Source organism: Strix aluco, chromosome 13, assembly GCF_031877795.1.
Source record: "Strix aluco isolate bStrAlu1 chromosome 13, bStrAlu1.hap1, whole genome shotgun sequence".
Classification (NCBI taxonomy): Eukaryota; Metazoa; Chordata; class Aves; order Strigiformes; family Strigidae; genus Strix; species Strix aluco.
Genome location: NC_133943.1, coordinates 585,060 through 611,578, shown reverse-complemented (window position 1 = coordinate 611,578; position 26,519 = coordinate 585,060). Strand labels below are relative to the sequence as shown.

General features: G+C 41.1%; 1 protein-coding gene across 4 annotated transcripts; it reads left to right on the top strand.

The window, feature by feature from the left end:
• The first annotated feature begins 81 nt into the window (after nt 1-81).
• On the top strand, nt 82-25,108 carry RBM27 (RNA binding motif protein 27). 4 transcript variants are annotated; one of them, XM_074838143.1, is made up of 21 exons: nt 82-293; nt 2,894-3,012; nt 3,861-3,985; nt 5,628-5,719; nt 6,310-6,503; nt 7,331-7,588; nt 8,148-8,381; nt 9,574-9,708; nt 11,786-11,935; nt 13,785-13,932; nt 14,223-14,376; nt 15,545-15,808; nt 15,929-16,057; nt 16,888-17,010; nt 17,554-17,628; nt 17,733-17,897; nt 18,320-18,424; nt 18,531-18,722; nt 20,581-20,667; nt 21,131-21,241; nt 21,872-25,108. In XM_074838143.1, exons 1-21 carry the CDS (start codon nt 235-237, stop codon nt 21,956-21,958), a joined length of 3,006 nt encoding a protein of 1,001 aa, XP_074694244.1. In that variant the 5' UTR covers nt 82-234; the 3' UTR covers nt 21,959-25,108. The 4 variants fall into 4 exon arrangements, with proteins under 4 accessions (XP_074694244.1, XP_074694245.1, XP_074694247.1 ...); XM_074838144.1 differs by lacking the exon at nt 9,574-9,708; XM_074838145.1 differs by lacking the exon at nt 11,786-11,935 and having other exon boundaries at nt 83-293.
• Nucleotides 25,109-26,519: the final 1,411 nt, after the last annotated feature.

Here is a 26,519-nt window from a genome sequence, read left to right as displayed (position 1 = left end):
GGCTCTTCGCGGCTGCTATTGGCTCGCAGCGCGCGGGGGCCGCCGTGTGATTGGTGAGCGGCGCGTTGGTCCCGCCCCGGCTGTGCCTAGCAGGTTGCATTGCGGGCTGGCGGCTAGTTCCTGTACTAGGCCTCGGCGGGGGGAAGGGGCCGGGGCGAGCGAGGGCCGCGGGGAGCGGGCCGGGCCATGGCGGCGGCGGTGTAGAGCAGAGCCGGGCGGAGCAGCGGGGCCACCATGATCATAGAGAACGTGGACGCCCTCAAGTCTTGGCTGGCCAAGTTGCTGGAGCCGATGTGAGTGCGGGCGGGGGCAGGGCTAGTCCCCGCCGTGAGGGGAGGCGGCTCTGCGCTGGGGGGGGGGAGGGCGGGCAGCGCTTTCCGCGGGCTCCCGCCCCCCGCGGAGCGGGGCCGGGATGCGCGGTGTGGCGCCGGGCCCTGTCCCCGCCCGCCGTCCCGAGCCCCGCCGCTCCTGAGGCCCCCGGGAGGGGGACGGGCCCGGCCCGCAGCGCGCGGGTGGCTCACCCGGGGGCCAGCGCTTCAGAGCGCGCGCTCGGCTTGAGCCGCACTCCGGTTTTAGAGGTCTTGGGCCGGCGGTTGGGATTTACCGCGGGCCGGAGCGCTGAGCGCGGCCTTTTGGTACCCAGAATGTGCGTACTGGCCTTGGCCTCCGCGGAGCCCGGCTGCCGGCCTCGCCGGGGCCCGGGGCCGCGCCGCTGCCGTGGGGGAGTTCAGCGTCGGTTTGTGGGGGAGCCCTGCAGGGACCCGCCGGGCGCCGAGCAGCAGGAACAGCCTCCGGAGCGGCGGCTGGAGACGCGCAGGAGCTTTGACCAGCTCCGGGCAGAGAGCGAGAGGGGAGGGCGGTTCGTTTCTGGTGTTGTGAGAGGTGGGAGAGGGTTGTTGGGGGGTTTGGGGCTGGTAACGGAAAGTGCTGTGTTTCTGAAAAGCCCCTCGCACGCCGATGGGACCTGCGAGGCGTTTGCAGAGTTTATCTGTAGCAAAGGGCTGTGGAGGAAGCCTCGGTAACCAGCCTGAGCGTCCACAAAGTCGAACTAAGACCCGTTGGAAGTTGCAGGACGTACCTTTGCAGTGTGTAGTTAACTGATGTTTCTACATGTATTTTTCTATTTTCATATTTTAAATAAGCCTTAGAACTGCTCAGCTGTAGTCATTAAGTAGCAGGCCTTTGAAAATTCTTCATGACTTTCCTATTTTCTTTTTCAAGATAACGGCGCTCTCTGATACTTGACCAAATCCCTCTGGAAGTCTCTCTAGATTGGAGTGTAACTCTTGCCCCTGCCCCTTCGCTGCCGCTTCCCGTCGGCCTTCTGCGGGGCTGCCCAGCGTTCCTTTGGTCCCCCAGCTGTGCCGTGGGGACGGGAGTTGGAGACAAGGGTTCATGGCAGAGAATCAGGAAATTTGCTAGTGGGTCCTGACAGCCGAGGGTTCAGGAGTGAAAATACGAAATGGTTAACCTGGAGAAGTGTGGGCACCCTGCGCGTGCTCCCGTAATCCTCAGAGAAATGAAAGCATGGAGAGAGGAATGGGGATGGTTCATCTCCTTTATCTTGAATTGAAGGTTTATAGCTGGTTGCACGTGAGCACTGGCACCAAATACATTACGTTATTTCTTTTCATGAGTGTGCGTAAGAATTGTAAAATCTGTAAATTTGTGGTTTCTTTGTTGTTAATTGCTACATTTAACATGGCTTTCATCAGATGTTGGAAACGGCAAGCAAACTAATTTGGAGTGGAGCAGCTTGATTGGCTCATTGAGGAGTTTTATTTTCTCTTAACCAGTTGTCATCTGCATGGCTTTTTGCATTTTGTTCATTTGTTTTCTGGATTTTTTTTCCCCTTGAGATTATTTTGAGGTCTGTATACTTTATACTATTTCTTTCTATTTCCGTAGTTAATGTTCTTAGAAAATACACAATTACCTCTCTAAATGTTAATCTTTAAAAAAAAAAAAAATCTTTAAATCATCAAACTATTTTAGGTTTTAGCTATCCTCTGATAGCTTTCATCTGCATCTTTTGAGAGAGGCAAAATGAGGAGCTACTGCTTAATCATTTAACACTGTTAATCTAGTTCGTACTTCGGGTGTTGTTCTAGTAGCTGAATAAAGGAATCTAAAGCAATATCCAATTTAAAGATTAGTGGCAGAGTATTGCTGTACAAAGTTAGCTATCTTTGGCCTTCATGAAGCTAGATAAGGGCTTAGGTACTGCAGATAGTGGATCTGTATTAAGAATTGCACCCTTTTAGACATTGTACCAGTGTTAAAGGATCAGCGTAAAAATTGTAGGCATGGAAATAGTCCTCGGGGAAGGAAAACCCCGGCACGTTAGGCACAGTAACGAGCTGTACAGGACGAATCTGTGTGCGTATTTAAAATGTGCTTTTGCAATACATCTTTCTGAACTACTTTTCATGGTAGTCATGTTTGAATACAGTAATTGTGCAGTGACTTTCCTGGTGCTTGCTCTGCTGTTCTTATAGACTCATACTTGGTGGTGGTTGCTGTGCTTAGAGAAAGTTAGGAAACAATGGCATCTGCTCTGTTGCCCTAGAATTGGATCTTTCTGTAAAAAAGAAGAAAGGTAGTTTTTCCTAAGCAAAGCTCTGGAAGGAGCAGAAGAGTGGGAACGTTGTCAGGTGTGGTAGGGTGGGGGGAGTGGTCACAAGGCAACTAAAATACTGTGCTGTAATTGAAAAGAAAAAAAGCAACTTTGGTGGCTCAGTCATCCCAGTGCAGCTGTGTTGGTGCTGGATGTCAGAAAAACATCCAATGTGTATTGCCAGTTTATTTCAGTGGCATTTCTGTACCGTGATTGTCCAACGTGGAGGTTTGGGGATCCTTCAGCAGAATCAGGAATGGTTTTTTCTCTCAATAGATGTGACGCAGACCCCTCAGCCTTAGCCAACTATGTTGTGGCGTTAGTCAAGAAAGACAAACCAGAGAAAGAGCTGAAAGCTTTCTGTGCTGATCAGCTGGATGTCTTTCTGCAAAAAGGTACCGTGCTCTCCACTACTTCATCTGTTCAGTGGTTTTCATTTCGCTGAGGGGGGAGGAGGGAGGAAGAAGGACAATGCACAGTTGTTGCCATAAAAATACTTCTTGTTAGATGTGAATTGAATGATTCTCACAGAGATTGAAGGAATAAAAATCTTGATTTTAAAAAAAAAAATCTTAAAATGATGTTGTGTAGCTTGGTCTTGTTCAGGGTGGGTGGGAGGCAATCCTTTGAAATAAAAGCTGGCAATTTCTTTTTATCAGTCATGTTGCCAGACGTTGCTCTGACAGATGTTTGATAACTCTTGAAAACCTGGTCCATATTAATCTTTCAGGCTTCTGGTGAGCTCATAGCAATCTGGTTCAAATTCAAGGTTTTAAACACTTGAAATTCTGACACTCACTGGGGAAGTTATTGTGCATTTTTTTTTTTGTGCTCTGATGTTGAACTGATGATTAGTCTTCTGTGAATGATTTACTTTCATAAAAATTGCCGTAAAGAGGCTGCTGACTGTCGCTAGTGGAATAACTGTGGACTTATTCCTTCATCATAAGTTTTGATCACGCTTGCCCCTTAGAACATTTCAAAGTTGTAAATGTGATTGAAGGAAAAGTCACTGTTTCTGGTTTTGATATACCTGATGAATTTCTTTATCTAAAGAAACAGCCTCAAGTTCCACAAATGTAATTCCAGCTTCTTGAATGGAACTAATCTTCATTAATCTAAGATGATACTGCTGCTGCGAGCAGCCCACCTGGATGACTGGTTTTTTAGAGACTTCTCTGGTAATCTAACAGTGCCCTTAAATCAACATGTAACCATATTTTCTTGTGTTCTGTATCCTCAGAAACTTCAGGTTTTGTAGATAAACTTTTTGAAAGTCTGTACACAAAGAGTTATCTTCCTTCTCTTGAACCCACGAAAGTAGAAGCGAAGCCTGCAGGTCAGGAAAAAGAAGAAGTCAAGGAGGAGGTAACATGATTTTTTCTGTCCATTCAAACAAGAACATTTTAAAATCCCTTTGTAGAATCTACCTTTGATCTAGATTAATAGCGTTCGGACGTCCCTGGCAATACAAGCTGATAATGATTTTGAAGGGTTTAAGAGAGGGGGAAGAAGCAAAAACATTCCAAAACAGTTCCTTTTCCAATTTTCTATATCTGTGAGGAATCCAAATTATTTTAAATGTTTTCTGATACTTAAAATCAGTGAAATACGGTGGCCTCTATATTGGGGGATAATTACTTTTAAAAGTGAGGTAGCATTTGTTTGCCAACAGTTATTTCTTTTATCTTGTTTTTAAGTTTTATTGACAAAATTGCCAACAATCAAGTTGTTGAGAAAAGCAAAGTAATATTTCCATAGTTGTCTAAATCTGTTTGTATATTGTATAATCCTCTGCTATCACTTGTCTAAGATGTTTTTTTCTTCTAAACTGGTGATTTTCCAAGGAAAGAGACCTTTTCTCTGTGTTTGTAGGATCCTAATGTACCAGCTTTGAGAGAGAGTTGGGGAAAAATTGCTATAGAAGTAAACATTCTTTATTTTCATACACTCTGATAACAGTTTGCAAAGATATTTTAGGCTGAATATGTGTTTTAATTGCTATAGGAAAGATGCAAATAAAGTCAGAGAGTATATATGAAGTTCTAGAAGATATCCAGGACAGCTTTATGGGACAACTTTACAGGATCAGGACATTAATTAGTTGTTTCAACATCAGTAAGGCCTTGATGATTTGTCATATAGCTGAGTGTATTACGTGATTCCTGCAAATGGAGGACACAGAATAAACCAAGTGTAAACCATAGCTAAGTCTAGGTTGGAAGGGACCCCAGTCATCCTCTGATACAACTTGTCTTGGAAGCAGGGCTTTAGGGTAGGTTCTCCAGAGCCCTGTCAAGCCAAGTCTTGAATATTCCTACCAGTTCTCCCCAGATAATCCTTAACAAGCATGCAGGAAGCCTTCTTTTCTGTTTTGTTTTAACTGGGAAAAAATCTGTTAAAGATTATTGCATCTAAACTTTTGCCACCAAAATGTACAATAAGTTCTAAGCAGTGTAAAATGGCAGCAAAGGCAGCAAAAGTAGAAAATGGGTTCAAAGTGATTTACAGTAGTGGTGTAGCTGACAGACTTCTAAAACTGATTTTGTTGAGGCCAGCGAGAAATGTGACTAGTTCAACCACGTGAACGCTTTTTTGGTTTAAAGCATTTATTTCAAAGTGTAAACTATCTACTTGGAGAAGTAGCTTTCCTTAGTTGTGTTCCAGTTAAGAGAGTCAGAAAATACCTGATTTGTAGAATGGCTTACTCTAACGAGATGGAGGGTGGATAAAGAACTTGTCTTTCATGAATCCTGTTTAAAAACAAAATATCAGAGTAGTTCTATTTGGGGGCATCTCCTCTGCAGAAAAACCTGAAAGATTGGAAACAAAAAGCCCAACAACCTCTAGCGCTTGATTCCTTGAGGTGCTTAAGTATTCTGTGCAAGTAATACTTCATATTGGTTTTATATGGGATGCTAACTGCAAGTTGAACTAAATCTTGGTCTTATTTTCTTATTTTTTTTTAAAAAAAAGTGATACTTATTCTTGATTGTTGTCTCTTAAACAGAATTTTCAAGAGCCAGTTGAAGAAGAGCGGGATGGCAGGAAAAAGAAATATTCCAGTCCACAGAGAAGCCGTGCAGATTCCAGTGAACAAAGGTTAGTTTTGAACCAAAATACTAATATATTCTTCTGTATTTGCTGGCAATCTTTAACTATGGATTTTTACCTCATAGGTAGTGATTTTTTTTTTTTTGTAAAAATAGTGATTTCCTCCCTACTTTTTTCTGTCTGCAATGTATTATCTGTATGCCGATCACGTGCATGAGAACCCATCAGTAGAAGTTCGTCTCTTCTGAAAAGATGACAGTATTTTTCAAAGGTAGTACCTAGGAATGTCATAGATTCCATTCTTTCTCTTGTTACATAAATGAAGAGCATTGTGGGGGGAGGTCTTTAGGGGTTGGGGGGGACTCACACAGTGTCAACATCGCTTTTAAAATGTGTTCTGTTTCAGTCGTCTAACTTTTTCACCTTTCCAGTTCTTCTTAGCCCTGCCCTTGCTGGTTTCTACCAATCAGTGACTCATCTTTGAGATTCTCTACTTCTCTATGTAATTTGGGAAATTCTGACTCAAATGTTTTTCTGTCCAAACGGATGGGAAGGATGAACAGCATCTTAACTTGCTGCAAGCTTGTTTTTTAATTTGGTTTCTTTTTTCATAAACACGGTCTGCGTGTGTCTTCCAGAACCAGAGAGAAGAAGAGAGATGATGGAAAGTGGAGGGACTATGACAGATACTACGACAGGAGTGACCTGTACAGAGAGAAGTCGAGCTGGCGACGCGGAAGGAGTAAAAGTCGTAGCAAAAGCAGAGGGTTGAGTCGAAGTCGTAGCCGCAGCAGGGGTAGAAGCAAAGACCGCGATACAAACAGAAGTGTTGGTGAGTACCTGAGGTCCTGCTTTAGGAGAACATCAGGTGTCGGTGATGTGCGGCGACTCCTGCACACTGTGTGGTCTGGTAGACTCTGGGTGGCCTTGAGTAGTTGGAGCAAATTTTGAGAGCTTTGTGTTCCTGAAACCCTTAATTAAGATGCTGTTCTTCAGAGTAGAACAATTAAGGGGATTGTTTCTTCTTTGCTAACTTTTTAATTTATCCACAGGTGTATAGCAGCAGATACTGGTAGCTGGTATTCTTGTGCTGTGTGTGCTGACAAAGCTGTTGATTTTCTTTTCTTTTTTTTTTTTCCCCTCCAGAGATCTATTCTTTTGCAAAATAGCGTTACCCACTTTGGCATTTCTTACTGTGCATTTTTTAAGAAGGTTTCTTTGTAGTTGGGGGTGGTTGCTATGTTATCCATTGTTCTTTTAGGGCTAATTCAGGTCTCTTGGAAAAATAAGAGGCACAGATTACAACATATTTCAATGCATGTTGAGACCATGTTGGTTAAGGGCAAGGGGTAGGTTTCAGGCTTTCCCTGCCTCTTTCTACTTTAAAAGAGAAAGCTGTAATCCAGAATGGAATAAGGAGTAGAGGAATGAAGGTGCATTTTGCAAAGAAAACATTTCTATTTCTGAAGTTAAAACCCTGTTTGCGTTATATTTAGTTCTTATAACGTTAGTAAGACTAAGTTCCTTCAAGAACAGTTTAACGTGAAGAATACTGAATATTTAGGGAAATGTTTATACTGTTGTGATTATCTTTTTCTTAAGGCTCTGATATACAGAACAAAGCATGAAGACTTTACTTAACTTTTTTTTTTAAAACAGAGCACCGAGAGAGATCGAAATTCAAGAGTGAAAGAAATGATGTTGAAGGCTCATATAATCCGGTGTCTGTGTCTCCCAGTAAATCTACTGAACCGTATTCCTCTGCACAATCTATTCCCAGTGCTGTTACTGTAATTGCACCTGCGCACCATCTTGAAAACACAACAGAGAGCTGGTCAAATTACTACAACAATCATAGCAATCCCAGTTCATTTGGCAGAAACCCTCCTCCTAAAAGAAGATGTCGAGATTATGATGGTAAACTGTTTCTTAGTTTTCAGTTTCATACCTTGTTTCAATTATTCTGACCTTTTTTTGAGGTTTTCACTAAATGTGGGCAGCAAGTCAAAATGCAGTAGCCTATGGAGTATACCTTGTGTGTAAAAGATGCGTATATGACCTGCATTTTACTGGGGAAGTAAATGCGTTTTACTTACTAGAAGCAGTCTACTTACAGTCTGACAGTTGCTGGATAAGAACGTCTGGAGTTTTTTCACAATTCTGTATGTGCTTGGCAAATATTTCAACCACTAGCAGTTCTGATAAAGATTGCAGTGTATGTGTCTTAAAGGAAATCAGGTGGTACTTCTGACTTTTTTCCCCACAGCTTTTGTGACAGATACATGTATGTTTGTATGTTTTTATGGAAGATTATTCTAATTTGAATTATTTTGAAACCTCATCTGATAATGTAATGTTGGATCAGTGATTGCATGTTTTCTGTAGTAAGAAATTCCAGGAAAAACTGAGATGCTACAAATCGCTGACAACTATTTTTTTTTTTTCTAAAAAGATTGTTAAATTTCCTGTTTTGCAGAGCGAGGATTTTGTGTACTTGGTGATCTTTGCCAGTTTGATCATGGAAATGATCCTTTAGTAGTAGATGAAGTTTCCTTGCCAAGTATGATTCCTTTTCCTCCGCCACCTCCGGGACTCCCCCCTCCTCCTGGTATGCTCCTGCCCCCTTTGCCGGGTCCAGCTCGTAACATAAGGTTGCCAGTTCCACAGGCTCATCCACAGGCACCACCTCCCGTTGTGCTTCCCATACCAAGTAAGTTGTCATTGTTCTCTGTGTGTCTGTCACCAAGTTACAGTCATGGCTCTTTTTGGAAGATCTGTGTGTATTTAAGGTAATGAGTTCAGGTTTCTTTGCTAGTCTTGTGCCATTCAAAATATTGCCAAAATCATTCAGAAAGATCCACTTGTAAAATGTGATGTTTCTAACACTCCAAATAGAATTAGACAGGGACGTAGAGGGGAGTATCTTTCAGATTATCTCATAACCCTGGTGGTGTTTGGATTGATCACTGACAACTGCATTACTAGCATTTTTTTCCTACTGCAAAAATGTTGAGATTTAATCTCCTAAAAGCTCTAATAAATTTCTGTGTTTGTGCTATATTATCTACTACTAAAAAGCAATACAGAATTGATACATCTTAAGATCTGTTTTAGCTCAACAGTGATCTCAGATGTTTAGCCTTTTTTGTTACCCTACTGCATCTTGTAATGTAAATTCTATGAAGAAATGAGAGTATGAGTTATGTGGATACTCAGTTTCAGTACTCTCTATTCCAGTAACAAAATACGTGTTGTGATAATTGTATCAAACAGCAGCAACTATGGAATGAGAAATAATATAGCATTAACCCAAAACTTTGCATGAGCCTTTTAGTGGAAGTGGCCTGCTATTGAGTGAACTGGCAGCGCTTCTGATTGTGGTCGTGTCTTGACAGGTTGTGTAGTGTAACCCGTTGTCCTTTTTGGGGCATATACTAAGTAGGAATGTATGTATTGTATATGGGGCAAACAAAGCAAGAATATCTAGATAAATTCCTTGTCTGTGGATGCCTTCTGCCCTGTAGTTCTTGTTCTAGAACTGTACTCTTAAGGGTTGCTGATACAATCTCGTGCTCTGAGCAAGCCTTGATTCTCCATGGGAGAGCTGAGGGAGGAGCTGCTTTAATGAAAGCTCCAACAATAATAAACCTCCAGGGGAAAAAAAGACACTTTTTTTCTTTTTTTTTCTTAAGGCTTTGTCCTTAAGAAGGAGAAAAGGTGTTGGAATTGGAGTAACTTACCTGAACAGGGCTTCTCAATTTACTTTTACTGTGGTGGGATTATAAATATTAACAATCTTGACCTTGCTCAAAACAAGGCATAAACAAATTGCATTGAATTGTTTGCACGTTTTCTCTGTGGAGTTACAAGTCTTAGTGATCTATTCTGTGGTGTCATTGTAGGACCACCTTTAACACAGTCAAGTTTGATAAATAATCGTGACCAGCCTGGGACAAGTGCAGTGCCCAGTCTTGCACCCGTAGGAGCAAGGCTACCTCCTCCTTTACCCCAGAACCTACTGTATACAGTATCGGAACGTAAGCAAATACCTTTTTTTAAAATCTGCTTGAGATACATATTTTAAAATTCCTCTGTTGATGTGTGATTAGAAATTATTACCTCTGTCTTCCTCCAGTACATACAAATCTAAAAAGAAGTCTGATGGCTTTCCCTGTGGTCAGTCCGTCATCTGCTGTTACGGTGTGCAATAGCACTAGTGTTCTGCCACTGTCTGAGGGGAGAGCGTTTGTGGGGAGCTTCGCCTGGGTTTCGTACCTTCAAAGCAATAAGATTGTTGCATGAGAGAGGGGCTCCCTTCGTTTTCAAGCTGTTCAGTACAACGTCAGTAGGCAGAAGATGGCTCTGCAAACCTCTAATTACTGTTTAACTTGGTCTTTGTTCCTATGCGCTTTTGGCTATTACAGATGAGAGATTTTATTTTTTTTTCAGCTGTGTATCACAATAGTCTCTGCAGTCTTCATATACGTTACTGCTTTCTTTCTATCTTATTTTCCAGAATCAACTTAGCTCTAGCTTTCTAACTTAAAAAAAAAAAAAAAGGCTTTCAATGGACGTGTCCATCTTCCTTAACAAAGATGATTTTTAAAAAGTGGGGTTTTGAGGGGACATAGCAAAATACCTGGAGAGTCCTACATTGCTCAATTTAAATCCAACAAAGCTTAGATTCCTTTGATAATGAAAGGAGGAATGGCATTTCCATGTTTTACATGAGCAAAATAAGATAATTAAATCTCAATGTTTTATATACCTGTCTGGGGTTTTTTTACATAAGTATTCTGAATTTTATTCAAAGGACGGCTCTAGTTCATGGTCCATGTCATTCCTTTGTGACTTCCGTGCTTTTCAGAACTTGAGTCACTCGGATATCTTGTTAGATAATTGTTCAGTTAACTCCAAATGCTGTCAGGCATTTAGATGTTACCATCTGATTCTTTCAGCTTCAGAACTTCTTCTAATAGGTGATTCTGCCTGTCTTAGCTCGCGGGACATCACTGACCTCAGTCGCACCGCGTAATTCTGTTCTCCAGAACATCTGGGGAGATTCTCATGCCCCGTTCTCGGACTGTTATGCTAACAACTGCTGGTTGCTCTCTTGCAATCAATCCTGGGCCAGATCGCGGAGGAGGAACTTGTGATTCAGCTCATGCAAGGTTAATGGAAGCTCCTGGCCGAGTCTGAAACTAAACTGCAAAACATCAGTGTGGAAATTCTGGGGCATTTGCTCTAAATTGCAGAGTCTTCATTGTTGCTGTGGAATAAGGAGCTGAAACTTAGATTGTTTCAAGTCTGTCAAGTCCCTTTGTATAGGCATTCAATTCAGTTCCAGAATGTACTGTGCTTCTGTGGAGGCTTTTCATACACTTTATTCATTCTAGTTCTTGTATAGCTTTTCCTTTTTATGGTTGGAAAAATGCATCATCCTTGATTTGGAACTTGGGCTGGAAGAACAGTATGAATCAATTCTGTCTTGTGTTTTCATGGCTACCCCTTTTAATTAAAATAATCATTAGTACCTTACTGGAGCTAGGCAGATGATCTCACTCTTAGATAAATTAAGAGAATTTAATAGGTAAGTATTGGCCAAATTACCTCATTTCTCAGCTTTCTTTGACTGGAATCATTTAAGTACATTCCTCCCCAAAAATCCTTTTCTTAAGTAAACTAGACTGTTGGGCAGCAAAGACTGAAAATCTCTTTGGATCTTAGGCCCTAGAAAATAAATGCTCAAACTAAATCTTTTATTGCTCTCCTTGAAACGCTGTCAGGCATTGTGAAGCTTGTCATACAGACACCTCATTCCTCTTTCAGGCGGCTCATCAGCAGTACTCCATTATTGCGACCTATGTGCTTTTGACAAACGGTAACAATCAGACTGAAAAACAAAAGAGAATTATGCCCAAATAGCCTTGGGCATAATGTTCAGTTGAGGGTTTTCAATGGCTACGCACATTGGCTGTACAACATCTTTTTTCTCTTCTCTTCATCCAAAACAACTTCTGATTCTTGGACATCAATGCATTTCCTTAAAGGAAAATTAACCCTGAGTCTTAAACTCATTTGAAAAATTCTTTCATTTCTCTCCTTTTTTTATAGATACATATGAGCCTGATGGCTATAACCCTGAAGCTCCTAGTATTACCAGTGCTGGTAGATCTCAATATCGACAGTTCTTTACAAGAGCACAAACGCAGCGTCCAAATCTAATTGGCCTAACATCTGGGGAGATGGATACAAATCCAAGAGGTAGGAAGGGTTTCTAGTCATTGCTGTTGCTATTTTTGTCCAGGACCGTCAACACTTACTTTCCCCTTTTTCAGGCTGAAAGCAGTAGTTTTTCTCACTGATCCAGTATTTCAGACCAATTTTCTGACATCTCTACCTTTTTTAAAATGCTAACATGACCATATTAAAGTCAAAGCAGCCTTTTTGATTACAAATAACCACTTGCGTGGGAACGTTACAAGGGGGTTTTTTGTTTGGCTGGTCGGGGTTTTATTCCTCTTTAGCCTGTGAAGGCACTTTCTGGGTGCTGGGTGCTTCTAGAAAGAGACGTGATGCGGAAAGATGGCTTTAACATCTGCGACTGCTTTTTGGTTTACCAAGGGTGTGTTTAGGACTGGGGCACGGAGGTGATGATCTACAGTACTCGCCTGGGCCGTTGTGATGGTAGTGAAGAGGGGAACTGTTGTGGCGTGGTTTTGTACTTGATGGTCTGACTCTGTCAGCCAGACATTCTCTCTAAAGTGAAGATTGCAGGTAGCGTTCGAAATCTCCTAGCCCGTGGAAATCCCAGTCTGCATTTAAGTAATTCTGAATCCTTAACTGGATGGATGTGGATGTAGTCTCTTAGTGGTGACATGTACAATAGATCTTTTACGGGAGAGAACAAGTCAAGGCTCTTGAAAGAAATTTTTGTTCTGTTAGCATAACTTTCTTTATCCCTCCTGCTTTTCCCACCCCGATCCTTAAAAGATGTGAAATGTCAGTGTTTACTGTTACACTTCAGTGTTTCTTACTCAGTAGATAAGAAAGGTGGTTTTTTCAGTATTTCCTTCCAGTGACTCATCCTATAAAGAATATAGTTAAATATTATTGCAGAAATCGCTGTTGCTGTTTTCATCTTAATGAACATCGTAAAGGCATTGGTTGGGGCTTTGTTGCTGGCCCTCAGGTTCTCTGAGAACCCATTTCAGTTGTGAGGCAGGGGTGAGTGTTCGGCGGTGGTGCTTCAGACCACTTGTTTTACTTGTCTTTGTCACGTGTGTGAAAGGTTTCCTCTAAAACCATCCTCCAAAGTAAGATTAAAACTATGCCCGAAAATGCCCAGTCTTCATTCTCACCAGTGTAATCAGCAGAGCTCTGGCTTATATAAAAGCCATAGAAAATTGACTTATAACTCAGACTTCTTTTTAGGAGTTGAATATTTGGCATACGCAGGAGGCTAACAGCAATAGCATAATCTTAAAAATGTTGTAAATAAGTACTTGGCAAACTGTGATCTAGTGCTTTAGCTCTGTGTTTTGTAGAAGTTGCTTTGAACTTTAATGTCTCTGAGTATAATTTCATGCCATAGCTGTGCTTAATTAACAGTTTGTTGCTGAAAACTGGGTTGAGGGATGACGAGGGGTTAGCAGTGGGAGGAACGGGTTCTTGGTTGCTTTTTCACTGCCAGCAGTTAATACAGGGAAAGTTGGTTGTTTATTCAGCACATGCCACATTGCAGAACTCTAACCTGCAGTCTGGGGACCTAGCTTTGTTTCTTTTCTTCCCTTTTTTTTTTTTCTTTTCCTGCAGAATCTGAGTTTTCAGTACCTGAAATGCGGAGTTTTAGTTTTGTTTCTTCAAGCTATTACCAATCTTAAAGGTCAAAATCTCATCCCTGCTGGCTGGACTAAATGTTTTCCTCAAGTTGTTTAGTTAGGCTAGCAAGTGATCTCTGCAGTAACTTCATAAACAAAACTGACCAACTTGATAAAGTCTTCCTGATTTTTATGTTTTTAAACTCAATCCTGTTTTGCTGTTTAAGTGAAAGCATTTCCGATGTCTCCGTTGATGTATGGTGAATAACACTGGCCTTTTTCCTTTCCTCCAGCTGCCAATATTATCATCCAGACTGAACCTCCCATTCCCATTACAAATAATAGCAGCAATGTAACTAGAGTTGTCCTTGAACCAGACAGCAGGAAAAGATCTCCGAGTAGCATGGAATGCCCACCAATAAAGAAACCGTGGCTGGGAAAGTAAGAATTAACAACTGCCATTGCCTAGTTGAAATGCACTTTATTGCTGTCAATGCTGTGAATGTTGCTTTTCACTAGGCCCTGTAATTTGAGCTGGCTGGGTCAGAAAAGCTGCATCCACCTAATATGGAGACTAAATATTTGGTAGTGGGAGGAGCTCTTACTTGTTAATGTCTAGAGTGTATACTTCATATGAGAAAAATAAAAGTTAAATGAGCGTTAACATTTGCTGCCTTACTTAAGTATATGTATGCCTATCTAAATTACTATCTTCTTCTCATTTTCTCTAGACAAGCAAATAACAACCAGAATAAACCAGGATTTTTGAAAAAGAGTCAGTATACCAATACAAAATTAGAAGTTCAAAGAATTCCACCGGAATTGAACAATATTACACAGCTCAATGAGCATTTCAGCAAATTTGGAACTATTGTAAACATTCAGGTAAAAAACAAATTTCAGTTTTACGCCTGTGTGCAGGTATTTGATTTTCCCTGAAGCCTTGTTGAATATTGCAGCTGGACTACATTCCTTGAGAAATCGTAATGGAGGCTAACTGGGAGAGTAGGTAATCAGATTCAAGGAAACCTCTTCTCGGTCTAATCTGTGTTATTATCTTAATTCTGTAGAGGTATGTTGACTTCTGCCTCCATGAGGTCTTAGGAAATTTGAAAGGTTTGCAGGTTTAACAGTATCTAAACTAACTCAGGTTTTTGAACAACTTATGTATAATTTTTGAAAGAGATCTAACATTTTCTGTTTTGTGTGATAGTCCTGTTTCGTAGTCAGGATTTTGACAAAGATGCTCCAGGAGAGTCTCATGTGCATCACTTTATTACTGCTTTGCATCCTAGAACTGGCTCCCATTCAGTGGTATCCCTTGCGCTGTAAGAAGGGGAAAAGCACTATATAAGCAAAACACAGGTAGTTGGATGGTTAAAATAGCATTTAATTACCACTTATTTTTCTAGACAAAACAGTTGCCTCTTAAGTCCTCAGAGGTCTAAGTAAAAGATGGATACCTGGGAAGCCTCTGTATTTGAGTTGATAATTTTATGTCGTAGCCCCAAAGATTCTGTAGTGCTTTCTGCACCTTGATGATGAAATAATGCATTTAAAACGTGCTATCTCAGTCATTATACTAGAAAGTCCAATATATGTTTTTATTCCTGTGATTAATTTTTAGAGAAGAATTGTCTTCAAGAGTGTTAGATAATGCTGCTTTGGGAATGTGGTGAACCTTTGCGTTGCACACCCTCGGACAGTGGTCTTCTTGCAGGAGGTTAGAACAAAGAGCTTTCCAGTCAGCACTAGGCTCTCCTCAGTCCTCCCCTGGTGGCAGTTCCCAGTGCTCTGAATATATGACTCTATTGCTGGAGGAGTCTTGTTTTTCTAATTTTATTTTACTGTATAGAGGCTTTGCTGCACGTACATGCAATATTTGCCAAAAGGTACTTGGCTGTAATACACAGAATGTCTTACCTGTATTTTGAGCTGCTAATATCGTTGGGTATTCCACTCATTATTGGAGATTATTTGTAGATTGGTTTGCTACTGGTTGGGATGTTTTCTTCCTTGAGAAATAATGCATTCCAATGAACTTTCAATTTAGGTTGCTTTCCAGAATGATCCTGAAGCTGCTCTAATTCAGTACTTGACTAATGACGAGGCTAGGAAGGCAATTTCCAGCACAGAGGCAGTTCTGAACAATCGCTTCATAAGGGTCCTGTGGCATAGGGAGAGCGAGCAGCAGCCCCCACTGCTGCAGCAGCAACAGCAGCAGACACCCGCGCAGTCTCTTCATCACCAGCTTCACCTGCAGCAGCAGGCCCTGACCACGGCTCCGGCGGTAACGATGCACAGCAACCTGTCAAAGGTACCGTGCTGCCCTAAGCTGGGGCTGAGCGGCGAAGGGGCTCAGTGCTCCTGAACGACTGCTGCTTCAAGAAAGCAGAGTATGTCATCTTTCATTGTTTTAATATCTGTTGGTACACAGGTGATGAATAAACCACTGGCATCTGGTGCCTACGTCCTTAATAAAGTCCCGGTGAAACGTCGCCTTGGAGCAGCAGGTGGAAGCCAGCCTGACTTAAGCCAGTCTGGGGCTGTGGCAGAGGATTCTCAGGTATGGGAGTGAAGGCTGACCCTCCTTGTACTTGCACTTAAAGCTTTGGCCTGGTAGCTGAGAAAGGACTATCAAAGAGAACTTGCAAATGGTTTCCAGTTGGTTCTGTTTCTTTTCACTAATGTCCTCAGCAGCCTTGGTCAGTCACTTCTTCCTAGTTTCATTAGCTGTTTCTATAAAATAGGGACAGTGACCTCAGAAATAAAGTACCAGTATTTTAAGTAGCATAAAATTTTCGGCAGTGCTTCGTAGTAAACAAATTTGACAGCCTATATGTGATGTCAGCTTTTTGTTGGCCAATATAATTGCTTTCCCGGTGATTTTTGAGCTTAGGTTGTGTTTTAACACTAGTGCTAGTAGCTTCTGCATAGAGTTCAAGCTGATGCAGTTTAATTCACACTGAAATCGTAGTGCAGCGTGTGCTCTTGGCCACAGAGAAGTCCTCCTTTTAAGAAAGGAAGTACGCAGGTGACTTTTGCTGCCTTATTTGATCAGAAAGTATGATGTTTGCAAAGCTGAATATAATGCAGATGCAGATCGGCTTCAGTGGTCTTCCTAGGGATCAGGATACAGAGGGAGTTTTGGGTGAAAAAGGAAAGAAAGTATCTTTTACAGAAATCCTTTTAACAAGCATTGAAGCCGATTGCTTCCAAGCAAGTAGACTGTTAGACTTTATGCACGTGTTTGAATTGCCTTGGTCTTCTTGTCCCATTGCACAGATCTGGAAGTTTTGTTCATGTTTCACAGAATGCATTCCTCTCAAATTCACTGATGGTATATCACATTCATTTTAAGCTATTACATATTTTTGTGTGTTTTTACTATTTCAGACATTTCCTACTTCCACAAGCCACTCAAAAATGGTTTACAGTTCTTCAAACTTAAAGACATCTATGAAGCCTGGTGCAGGGTCTAAACCTCACGATATGCAAGAAGCCCTTAAAAAAAAACAGGTACTTTACTATTCATTGGCTGGCTGACAGTATAGCAATCAAAGTACTTTATAAAGAAAGCTTTGATAGACAACTTAAACCTCAGATATTGCTGTATAGCTTTCTACATGCGTGTCGTTTTTGTCATCTTTATCAGACTATCTTGCAAATGCACGTTGAGGTTAACCATGGGTAAGGCAGTGTTCCTCTTGGGGTGTCTTACTTGACACACTTGGTCACATATGGGTTTTCTGGGTTTTCTTGAGGCATTTCTCTGATTTTAAGCTCTTCAAGTACAAGACACATAAATGACAACGTAGGGTATGTTTCTTAAGAGGTGCCTGAAGGGGGCAAAAATTTAGTAGAGTACTTCACAGCAGGAAGTTAGCAACTTCTTACTGTTTTTTTCCGGATCAGATACACTTTATACTTGCGTGCTTTGCAGACTAGTAGTTTTCGTTATGGCCTTCGCTTCTATAGCTTGAAGAAGAAAATACGATGTATGAGAGTACATATAATGCTAGACTGCTTTTTACTGACTAAAAGAATTCTCTTCTCCTATAGGAGGCAATGAAACTCCAACAAGACATGAGGAAAAAGAAGCAGGAGATGTTAGAAAAACAAATAGAATGCCAGAAAGTGAGTCTGGAATGTCTTCTAGTAAACACATTCTGATTTTGTAGGTGTCTGTCTGTTCAGTGTTGGTTTTCCTGGAATTTTATATTCCTGATCTTAATACACAGATGTTGATATCCAAGCTGGAGAAAAATAAGGCTATGAAACCAGAAGAGAGAGCAGAAATAATGAAGACCTTAAAAGAACTATCAGGAAAAATATCGCAATTAAAGGATGAATTAAAAACTTCATCTGCAACCTCTACACCATCAAAATTAAAGTCCAAGACAGAGGTATGTATTGTGCAAGACACTTGCCCACCTGTCTTTTGTAACTGTTTCTAATATTGTGTCCTAAAAATGCAGTAGCATTAGATCAAAACACTTCCAAGCAGTATTTTGAATTTGAGTGATAACTGTGGACAAGCAAGCTATGGTTTCAAGGAGCTCGGGTGACCTAGTTTTGCATGTAGCTCACTCAAGCTTGTTCCAATTCTGAAGCAGAGAATTCTGGGCCCTTCAAAAAAATGGGGTGGGGGCACAGCATGGAGGGAATTAAAACAAACTGAATTTAGAGGAAAGTATGGATATTGTGTACTGATCTGTCTGTATCATTTACAAAAATGTGTTGCTGAGAAAGTGGAATAAAACTAAGAGCATGCATTACAGTTCTGCTTTTCCCTTCCATTTTCTCTTTCTGCACCTTTTCCTCTAAGGCACAAAAGGAACTGTTAGATGCAGAGCTGGACTTTCATAAGAGACTCTCTTCTGGAGAAGACACAACTGAATTGCGAAAAAAGCTGAATCAGTTACAAGTAGAGGTGAGTTTGTCTGGATTGATGCTTTTAATGTGTTCATGATATATGAATGTTTTAAATCCTTTCAAACTGAGGATGGCTTTGTATGTTATTTGCCTTCCTGAAACAGGCTGCCCGTTTGGGCATTCTACCTGCTGGTCGAGGAAAGTCTGTGCCAGCCCAAGGCAGAGGACGAGGACGGGGTCGTGGTGGGAGAGGAAGGGGCATGTTGAATCATATGGTGGTGGATCATCGTCCCAAAGCACTGACAGTTGGAGGCTTTGTTGAAGAGGAAAAAGATGAATTATTACAGCACTTCTCTGTAAGTATGAGGTCACATTAAAAAAAGAAAAACCTGAAGAGGAGAGTTGTGGCCAAACTATAAATCTGAGATTAAGTAGGTAACCAATACCCTGGATTGTGCTTGCTTGCAGAGAGAGGCACGCTAAGAACTTTGTAAATAACTGTTTCTTTTCCAAATTCTCAAAGATGCAAGTCTTTCTGTTTCTGTTAGTGCAAACAGATCAAAGACTTCATCCTGAATTCATGGAACAGGCTGTGGATAAGCAAACAGTTTCAAGAGTTACCAAGGGTGTGAATGTAACGTCTTATAGCTGCTTTACAATAGCTGCCCAACGCATCCTTTTAATGGGCAAAGCTAAATAGCCTACTCTTACTGATTCAGCATTGAAATAGTTTAAAACAGACATTAGAAGGCTGGAAAATACCTGTCAGCCTCTCTCTGTTTACAGATTATTTTTCAGATTAGCAATTCATACCATTTATCTTGTTTCTCTGTAGCTCAAGAAGCGAAGCGCTGCTTTGCTAAACAGAACATCAGTTTCCAAGTCATTACAAACTCATGGCAGGACAAGTAGCTTGCTGGTTTTCAGGCTGTTACCGGGTGTGTTAGCATTGTAACTAAGTTAACATAATAAAGGAAAAACTGATTTTACACTTCCCTCAGTTACTCTTTCCAGAATGAGATGTTTTCATGTGCAAAGCCAGTAAACTTGTTAGAGAGGTGATGTAATGCTTCATAAATAGACCCAGCATGAAATCTAAGCCTGATCAAGTCAGTTTGGTATTTCTGGATGCTCTTTGCAAAGCAAGTGACTGACATGGAGAACTAATTTTGTAGAATCCTGCCCTTTAGAGCTCAATACAGAAAAGCAGTAGAGTTCTCGAGTGAACTGGTAATCTGACAGCTTGTTTGTTTCTGGTTTGGGTGGGAGCAGAGAACTTTGCAGTTCTTCATACAGTGGGGGTAAGCTTTGCTCTTTGGGGAGCTCTTCCTCTCTGCTTTGGCCTCGTTGCTTACCCAAAGGCCACTGTAACGGCTTTGATTAGGTAAATTCAGTGAAAAGTGTTGTGTGGTTTGATCAAAAAACCCAATGCTTATGGCACGGTAAGAGTGCCATGAGCCCTGGGAGAGGCCCTAAGAGGGGACCAGAGTGCCTTTTTGAAAAACGTCTTTCCTTTAATTCTCAGTCTGAGAGACTTCATATTTTTGACAGTTTTAGCTATCCTTAGCTGCTAAAACCAGAAGTAGTTTTTACAAACAACTGGTGCTGTTACTCAAGCTATTATCTTCCTGGCTTTTAAACTACTTTTCTTCTGCTCTTCATATTAAGTCTGAAGTTGACTACAGTTTTCTTTTGTGCTGTCTGTACTCCATGCATAAAACCTTTTTTTGTTTGTTTTGGGGTTGGGGTTTTTTTACTATTTAACTATCATTGCTGCGGTCATTCCAGTTTTCACCATTATGCAGTATACGAATTCTAAAAATGCAAACTTCTTGTTAATCTAGCCATACTAGATTTTATTTTTCTCCTCTCAGTAGTGTACTTAGAACATTATTCAGGAGCTCTGCAGCAAAGTCTGATTCCTGTTACTGAAATCTCTTTTGCAAATTAATGAGCTCTGAGGGACTTGCTTTCCTCCTGCAAAAATAAGCTCCACTTATTAGAATAACAATAAATCTGAGCTTTTGCCCAAAAATACAGGTACAGATGCTGCAGTGTTGGTGGATGACACGGCTGAGATTTCTCTGGATCTCACTTTTTTGTCCAAAAAATAAGGTTTCAGTGGCGCTTTAGTACACTGCAGTTATAGCACATGATGATCATATTTCTGGAGGAGGAGATTACTACTGTTCCTAATCAATTTTTCTCTCATAGAAATTTGGAGATATTGAAGACCTTCAAGAGGAGGATTCCCCACTAAGTGTTGTTCTAACTTTTAAATCTCGCTCAGAAGCTGAGAATGTAAGTAGAATAATGGATTTTTTTTTCCACTGTTCTAAAACAAGAATTTTTAACTTCTTGTGTCTGCGTTCATATATGGAAATTTAGCAGGCTTTGATCCTACCAGTCTCAGCTAGGTCCTGTGGGTATTTGTTGCTACTGCATATAGGGTCACCGAAGGGGGAAATAGCCCCTGTTTACCTCAACAGTAACACAGGTCTTTTGCTGATAAGGGTTCAATGTCACGGACAGTTCAGAGCTCTGTTCATCTCTTCAGGCTGCTGGTAGATGAGCATTTGTTAGTAGATGCAGGTTTGAGTGAAGTTGCTCTTGGAAGATGAAGTGGATGATTGTGACTTAAATGGTTGAGATCTTCAAACGTGCATCTGCACGATGCTCACTGGGCTGGCTCATTGTTGGCAATCTTAAAAAGTCTTTTCCTGATCCTCTTTTTGAAAATATGTTCATTTAACATACAATCTAGGCTGCTAACCAAGGGTCCCGGTTCAAAGACCGAAGGCTACAGATATCATGGCACAAACCGAAGGTACCTTCTGTGTCCACAGAAATAGAGGAAGAGGAGCCTAAGGAGGAGGTAGGAAAGTGTGTTAATAACCTAATCACTCTTCTGGGGAGCCAGGAGCTCCTTTAGGATACAGTTTTCTGTTTACTGAAGAAATTTCATAAAAGGTGTTTTTGCAAACCAGAAACTTAACTGGTTTTGAGTAGTCTGTTACGTTTTCCACATTTTAAAAAAAGGAAAAGGGGGGAAAAAAGCATCCTACTTTCTGGAGGGGATGTTGATTGGTCAACTATGAAAATAAACCTCCCATTCTCTACATGCAGCCTGCTAATCCTTTTACTTCACATTAGCAGTGCTCCACTGTAGGATAAGTTACGTATATTCTTTCCTCTAATTATGAACACACTATTTTAAAGGTTTTTCTGTCTAGGCAGTTAACAGAAAACTGTTGTTTCAGAGAGGGTGGGTGGTTGTTTATCCCTGCTTCCTTTGAAGCTTGCCTTTCTTCCCTTGATGTGTGAGGCTGCTGTTCTTTCTGTAAAACTTGTTGAACGTAATTGTGTGCGTTTCAGGGGGACGTACGGTAAACAGGAACCTGATACAAAGCCCAACCAATGCTGTGTTGCACGACAGTTTCCTAGGATACAGCATGGAACTTCTTTCTTTAAAAGTACGGTGTTTTTTTTTTTTTTCTTCATCTAGGAGACTGAAACCTCAGATTTATTTTTGCACGAAGATGATGATGATGATGACGAAGATGAGGATGAATCCCGTTCTTGGAGAAGATGAAACTTGATGTTGGGAATGTATAATTTTAGGAATATAGTTCAAGCTACATCTTTTAAACATTTATTTAACAAAAGTTGATGAGCCAAAAAAAGCTTTACTTTCTTTTCAAACCACAAGATTTAAAGTGAGCAGTTTGTTATAAAAACATTTCGGATATAGAGCTGTGATACTAAGCTAGCCAAAGGCCCAGTAACTTTTTACATAATTATCAAGCTCACCAGGGTGGTGATTTTTTTCTATTTAAGAAGGATAAAAAGAGAGAGGGGGGAAAAAAAATTAGTATTTTCTTGTCCTCTTTTTGTGTCACCTGTATTACCTTGTTTTGGGTTTTTTATAATGTGATTGATTTGTTAGTTTATAATTGAAAAGATATAACAGGTTTTATTTAGCAATATTATGGAGTTAGGGGAAAGACGCAAACTTTCATTAAATGTTATGAAAGAAAAAATTGCCTCATTTGCTAATTGAAAAAAGGATAGCATTTTACTTCATATGGAATCACTTAATGTAGGAATTATTTGTGGCTAGATTCATAAATCATTTATTTCAATATGTTAGAAAGCCATGTGGTTTCTGTGTTCTACTGCTTTTTGTGAGAGGAGATGGAAGAAGCAATTTAACAGGGTATTGCTATAATATTGTCCAGTTCACTCTGTTTCTTCAAATTCTGCTTCACAGGAAACATCAGCAATGACACATATTTGAGTGGATTTTCACTCACTGTTGATTTTCTCCTGTAGTTTCAGTAGAAGGTTCAAGTTTAAGTCAGACTGTTTACTGCATTTCAGTATTTGTGAGCATGAATGTAATGAGTTTCATACTTCCTCAAAAAGAAAAACAACTAAACTGGCAACCGCCTACCAGCCAGTAGAAACTTCCTCCTCTCCCTGCCACCAGCTGCTCATGTTCAGACCAAGCCCACGAAGCGTTCAGAGCAAAAGGTGTTTTAGCCACCAGAATGTCCGAGTCCTGCTCCGAGCCGGGCGCTAAAGCAGAGCTGCAAGGGATGAGGGTACAGAGGGGCGGCCAGAGCTGGGTTTGGAAGGTTGTTCGTTTGTTCAGACACTTTTGAGGTGAACACCATTACGTTCTCAGTTGCCTTATTATTTTTAAATGTATACCATTTAAAAAAAAAAACCACACACACCCCACCCCATCCCCCCGCCCCGAAATGGTGTGTGTTCTGGTAGAGATGAGGATAACGAGGTCAGGTCCTGGAGCCGTGTACCTTAACCGTTACGGCTCCTGCCGTTCAGGAGCGTGTTGTCTGGTGAGTGTTTTCCTTGACTCTGTCCCTTTGTACCGTACACTTTTCAGTACATTTTATGCACGTTTCTATACAAAATAAACAGAATGTCGGTGCAAAAATGCTCTCCTCTTTTGAATAATGAGTTTACCAGCAAGTCCCTGGCTGAAGAGAGAAGCACGTCACAGCCTTTCAGTGGCGGTGGCTCTGGAGGTGGCTAGTGGCAGGAGTTGAGCGTGCCTTTGGGGTAGCAGCTCCCGGCACCAGCATCCTTCTGCGGTGCTCGTGTAGCAAAAGGCAACCCAGGGCCGTCTCCTACTTCCTTGTCTGTGGAAGGGAATCTCTCAGTATTCTGTCGCTTCACATTAAAACCTCACCTCTATATAATTAGGACTTACCTGCTAATAACGAGGCTAAATTACAGACATGAAGAAACAAGGGGAAAACAATCCTACATACTTGGAAGAGTATCTTGCTTTTCTCCCATCATCTCTAATGGTTTTTTTAATGTCTGTGGCTCAGTCAGTGTATATTTTGAAAAATCCATTGCAGTAAACATATTTGAGTCCTGACAGTTTAAAAAGTGATAGAGGGAACAAAAGGATTTATATATTTTTTTGTACAGAGTTTTTTCTTAAACTGTATAATTCTGTAAATATTTGCTTTTTTGTGTACTAAAACTACCAGCGTATAGATTTCAATAAGAACTGTTGTATTTTTGTATTTGGAAAATGGAAATTACAGTGAATGAATGAAGCTGTAAGAAAACCTGCAGTAGCCTTTGAGACACGTAGAGTGGGATTCCTTTTCATATGGTTTTAGCTGGCACCCCGTGTGCGGGGACGCCTGCCCTTGCCCAGACGTGCCAGCTCTTCGCGCCGGGTGAGACGGGAGGGAAGCGAGCACGGGAGCTTCAGTTAATGATTTTTTTAAGAGCTTCATACTATTTTCTTTTTTCCCCCCTTTACAGTACACACTGGCAGGCTCACCTAAATCCTCGAGTGACATCCCAAACGCCATTTCTAAAGGCTGGGGCACAGAGGCGGGTTGTGCCGCGGGACTCGGGCTGTGTGTGGGACGTGCTGTTGTGTTCCTGGGAATTTCAGTCAGGGCAGCGTAGTGGTGTCTGACTTCTGGGCGAGGAGGAGGAGGAGAGCTGTTTGAAAGTGACATTCACTTTGCCCGAGCTTAGGGATCTCCCTGTATCTTAGGGTACACCAGGCTATATTGAAGTGTGTGGGGGTTTCGTTTTGGTTTTTTGTTTGTTTTAATAGGTAACATGCCAGTACAGCTTGCTTTATGGCAACACTTTCTTGTGAAATTCACACGTACTTTCAGAGGGTACCTTAGACAGGATTTAGAATTAACAACACAACTTGTCTACGCCAGCCAGTGTATTTACAGGCGATGTGTAATTCATGTTTCCAGTCTGAACTTAGGGTGTAAACAGTGGAAGAGTATGTGATAAAAAAAGAAAGTAACTTACGAAGAATTATCTCCCCTTCGTTGTTGACTTACCCTGAGCAGGAAGGACAAAACAAACTCAAGTTGGAAAGATTAAATCTGAAAACGGTTGCCTGCTTATTGTGAGAACAACACTTCTTTTTTTAACAAAATCATGTGAAAAGGAATAAAGTTCCTCTTGGTGTATAGTAAACTTGTACTATAGTTTTTACAAATTGTGAACTTGTGTAATAGTATAATAGGAGATATTGTTGAATTTCTAACTGTTTATACATTTAAATTCATATATGTAATGTTTGTTTTATTGATTACAATCTGAATTTCTAAGATGCATGTTGACTTTTTTGCAATAAAGATATACTATGGAATGGTTCAAGATTTAGAAAAGACAAAGAAAATTCTAACTTAAATAAATTGGACAGCAGAACCATTCAAAAAAATTACAACTATCACAAAAAGAGCGTTATCACTTTCTTGGGGGGGAAGTACACGTGTGATGGGAGTATTTATTTGTGTGGAATGTGTGTGCAAGTTTGTTTTACTTAGGAGCCAGGATAAAAATCTTCAAGTGTATCAGTGGTCTGAAATAGCACTAATTAAGAGAGCAAAATTGATGGGGGGAGGATACAATGGGGGTGGGAGAGATTCCAGTAAAGGCTATTCTACATTTTGGGGAAGGTTCAAAATTTAGCAGAAAACGAAAAATGTTTTATGGATCGTGGTGGGTTCCGTGGTCTCTTTTACAGATTTGCAGCATTGCTGGGTTATTTAAAACTGTGTGTACAAAACGTGAAGTGGTATGCATGCAAATTCTAACCCCTCTGCAATTTGGTCTGAAAACTAATTTGTTCTGTTACTAACTTTACTCTTGGTCTTTGCTTCTTTCACTAGTTTTCATTATCCCTTTCTCTCTCCTGTGTTGCTTTCATGAATGGAAATGCCACTCAGCTTCTCAACACCTGCTTTACTTGATAATGTTTTTCCTCCGTAACAGGATACGCAGTCCAGGATTTATTTTTAACAAATCTGTGGGCATCTTAAGTTGACATTGGACGACTGGAGCTCAGGACTTGACACTTTTTTCCCTTGCAAGCGGAGGGCCGGTGCCGCGTTTCCCAGGTAACTGCTCTAGACAGTTGATTTTCGGGAGGGCTCAGTGCAGCAGCAGCCCCGCGGCCGAGGCGTCCCCACGCTCCCCAGGCTGCTCCCTGGGCCCGTTTCTGCACACAAACACCAAGCTGCGTCGGGGGGGAATTAGTTGAAGCTTATTTTATGGAGGGAAGCAGCAGTAATCAGGGAGGTTGGCTATACAAGCAAAACGTTTGCCAAATCCAAGTGTGGGATTATTTTCTCTGCAATAATAATTTTTCATCACGAGGGGTCGTAACGGGACACTGCAGAGGTGAGTGTGACATCTCCACGGCCAGCTGAGCTGGGCTCTCGGCGTGACGGGTCCCAGCTGCCCCAGCCTCCGTCCCCACGGGCAGTGCGGGCGGCATCTCCAGGGAGCAAAGGGCACGTGGAAAAGTTTTTTGGAAATTGTGTAGAATAGGATTTATGTTAATCTCCAGATAAATATATTTTAAAGCAATATCTTCTGTGACCCTAGCAGCGTTCATCCTGAAAGTCTGATGTGTTTTACTGTGATTTGCCTGCTTTTATTTTATTTTCAGTTTGATCTAAACATGCTTTCACAATGGTAAACTCAGTTACAATCATACAGATTTTTATATGCTGCTTCTGTGCTTTTTCAATATTTTCTGCTTGCTGTCTTGCTTTTAACAACAGTATCAATTGAAAGTTTATGAACTTAATTCAGATATGTTCCTGCAGCTTTCATATGACCTGAAA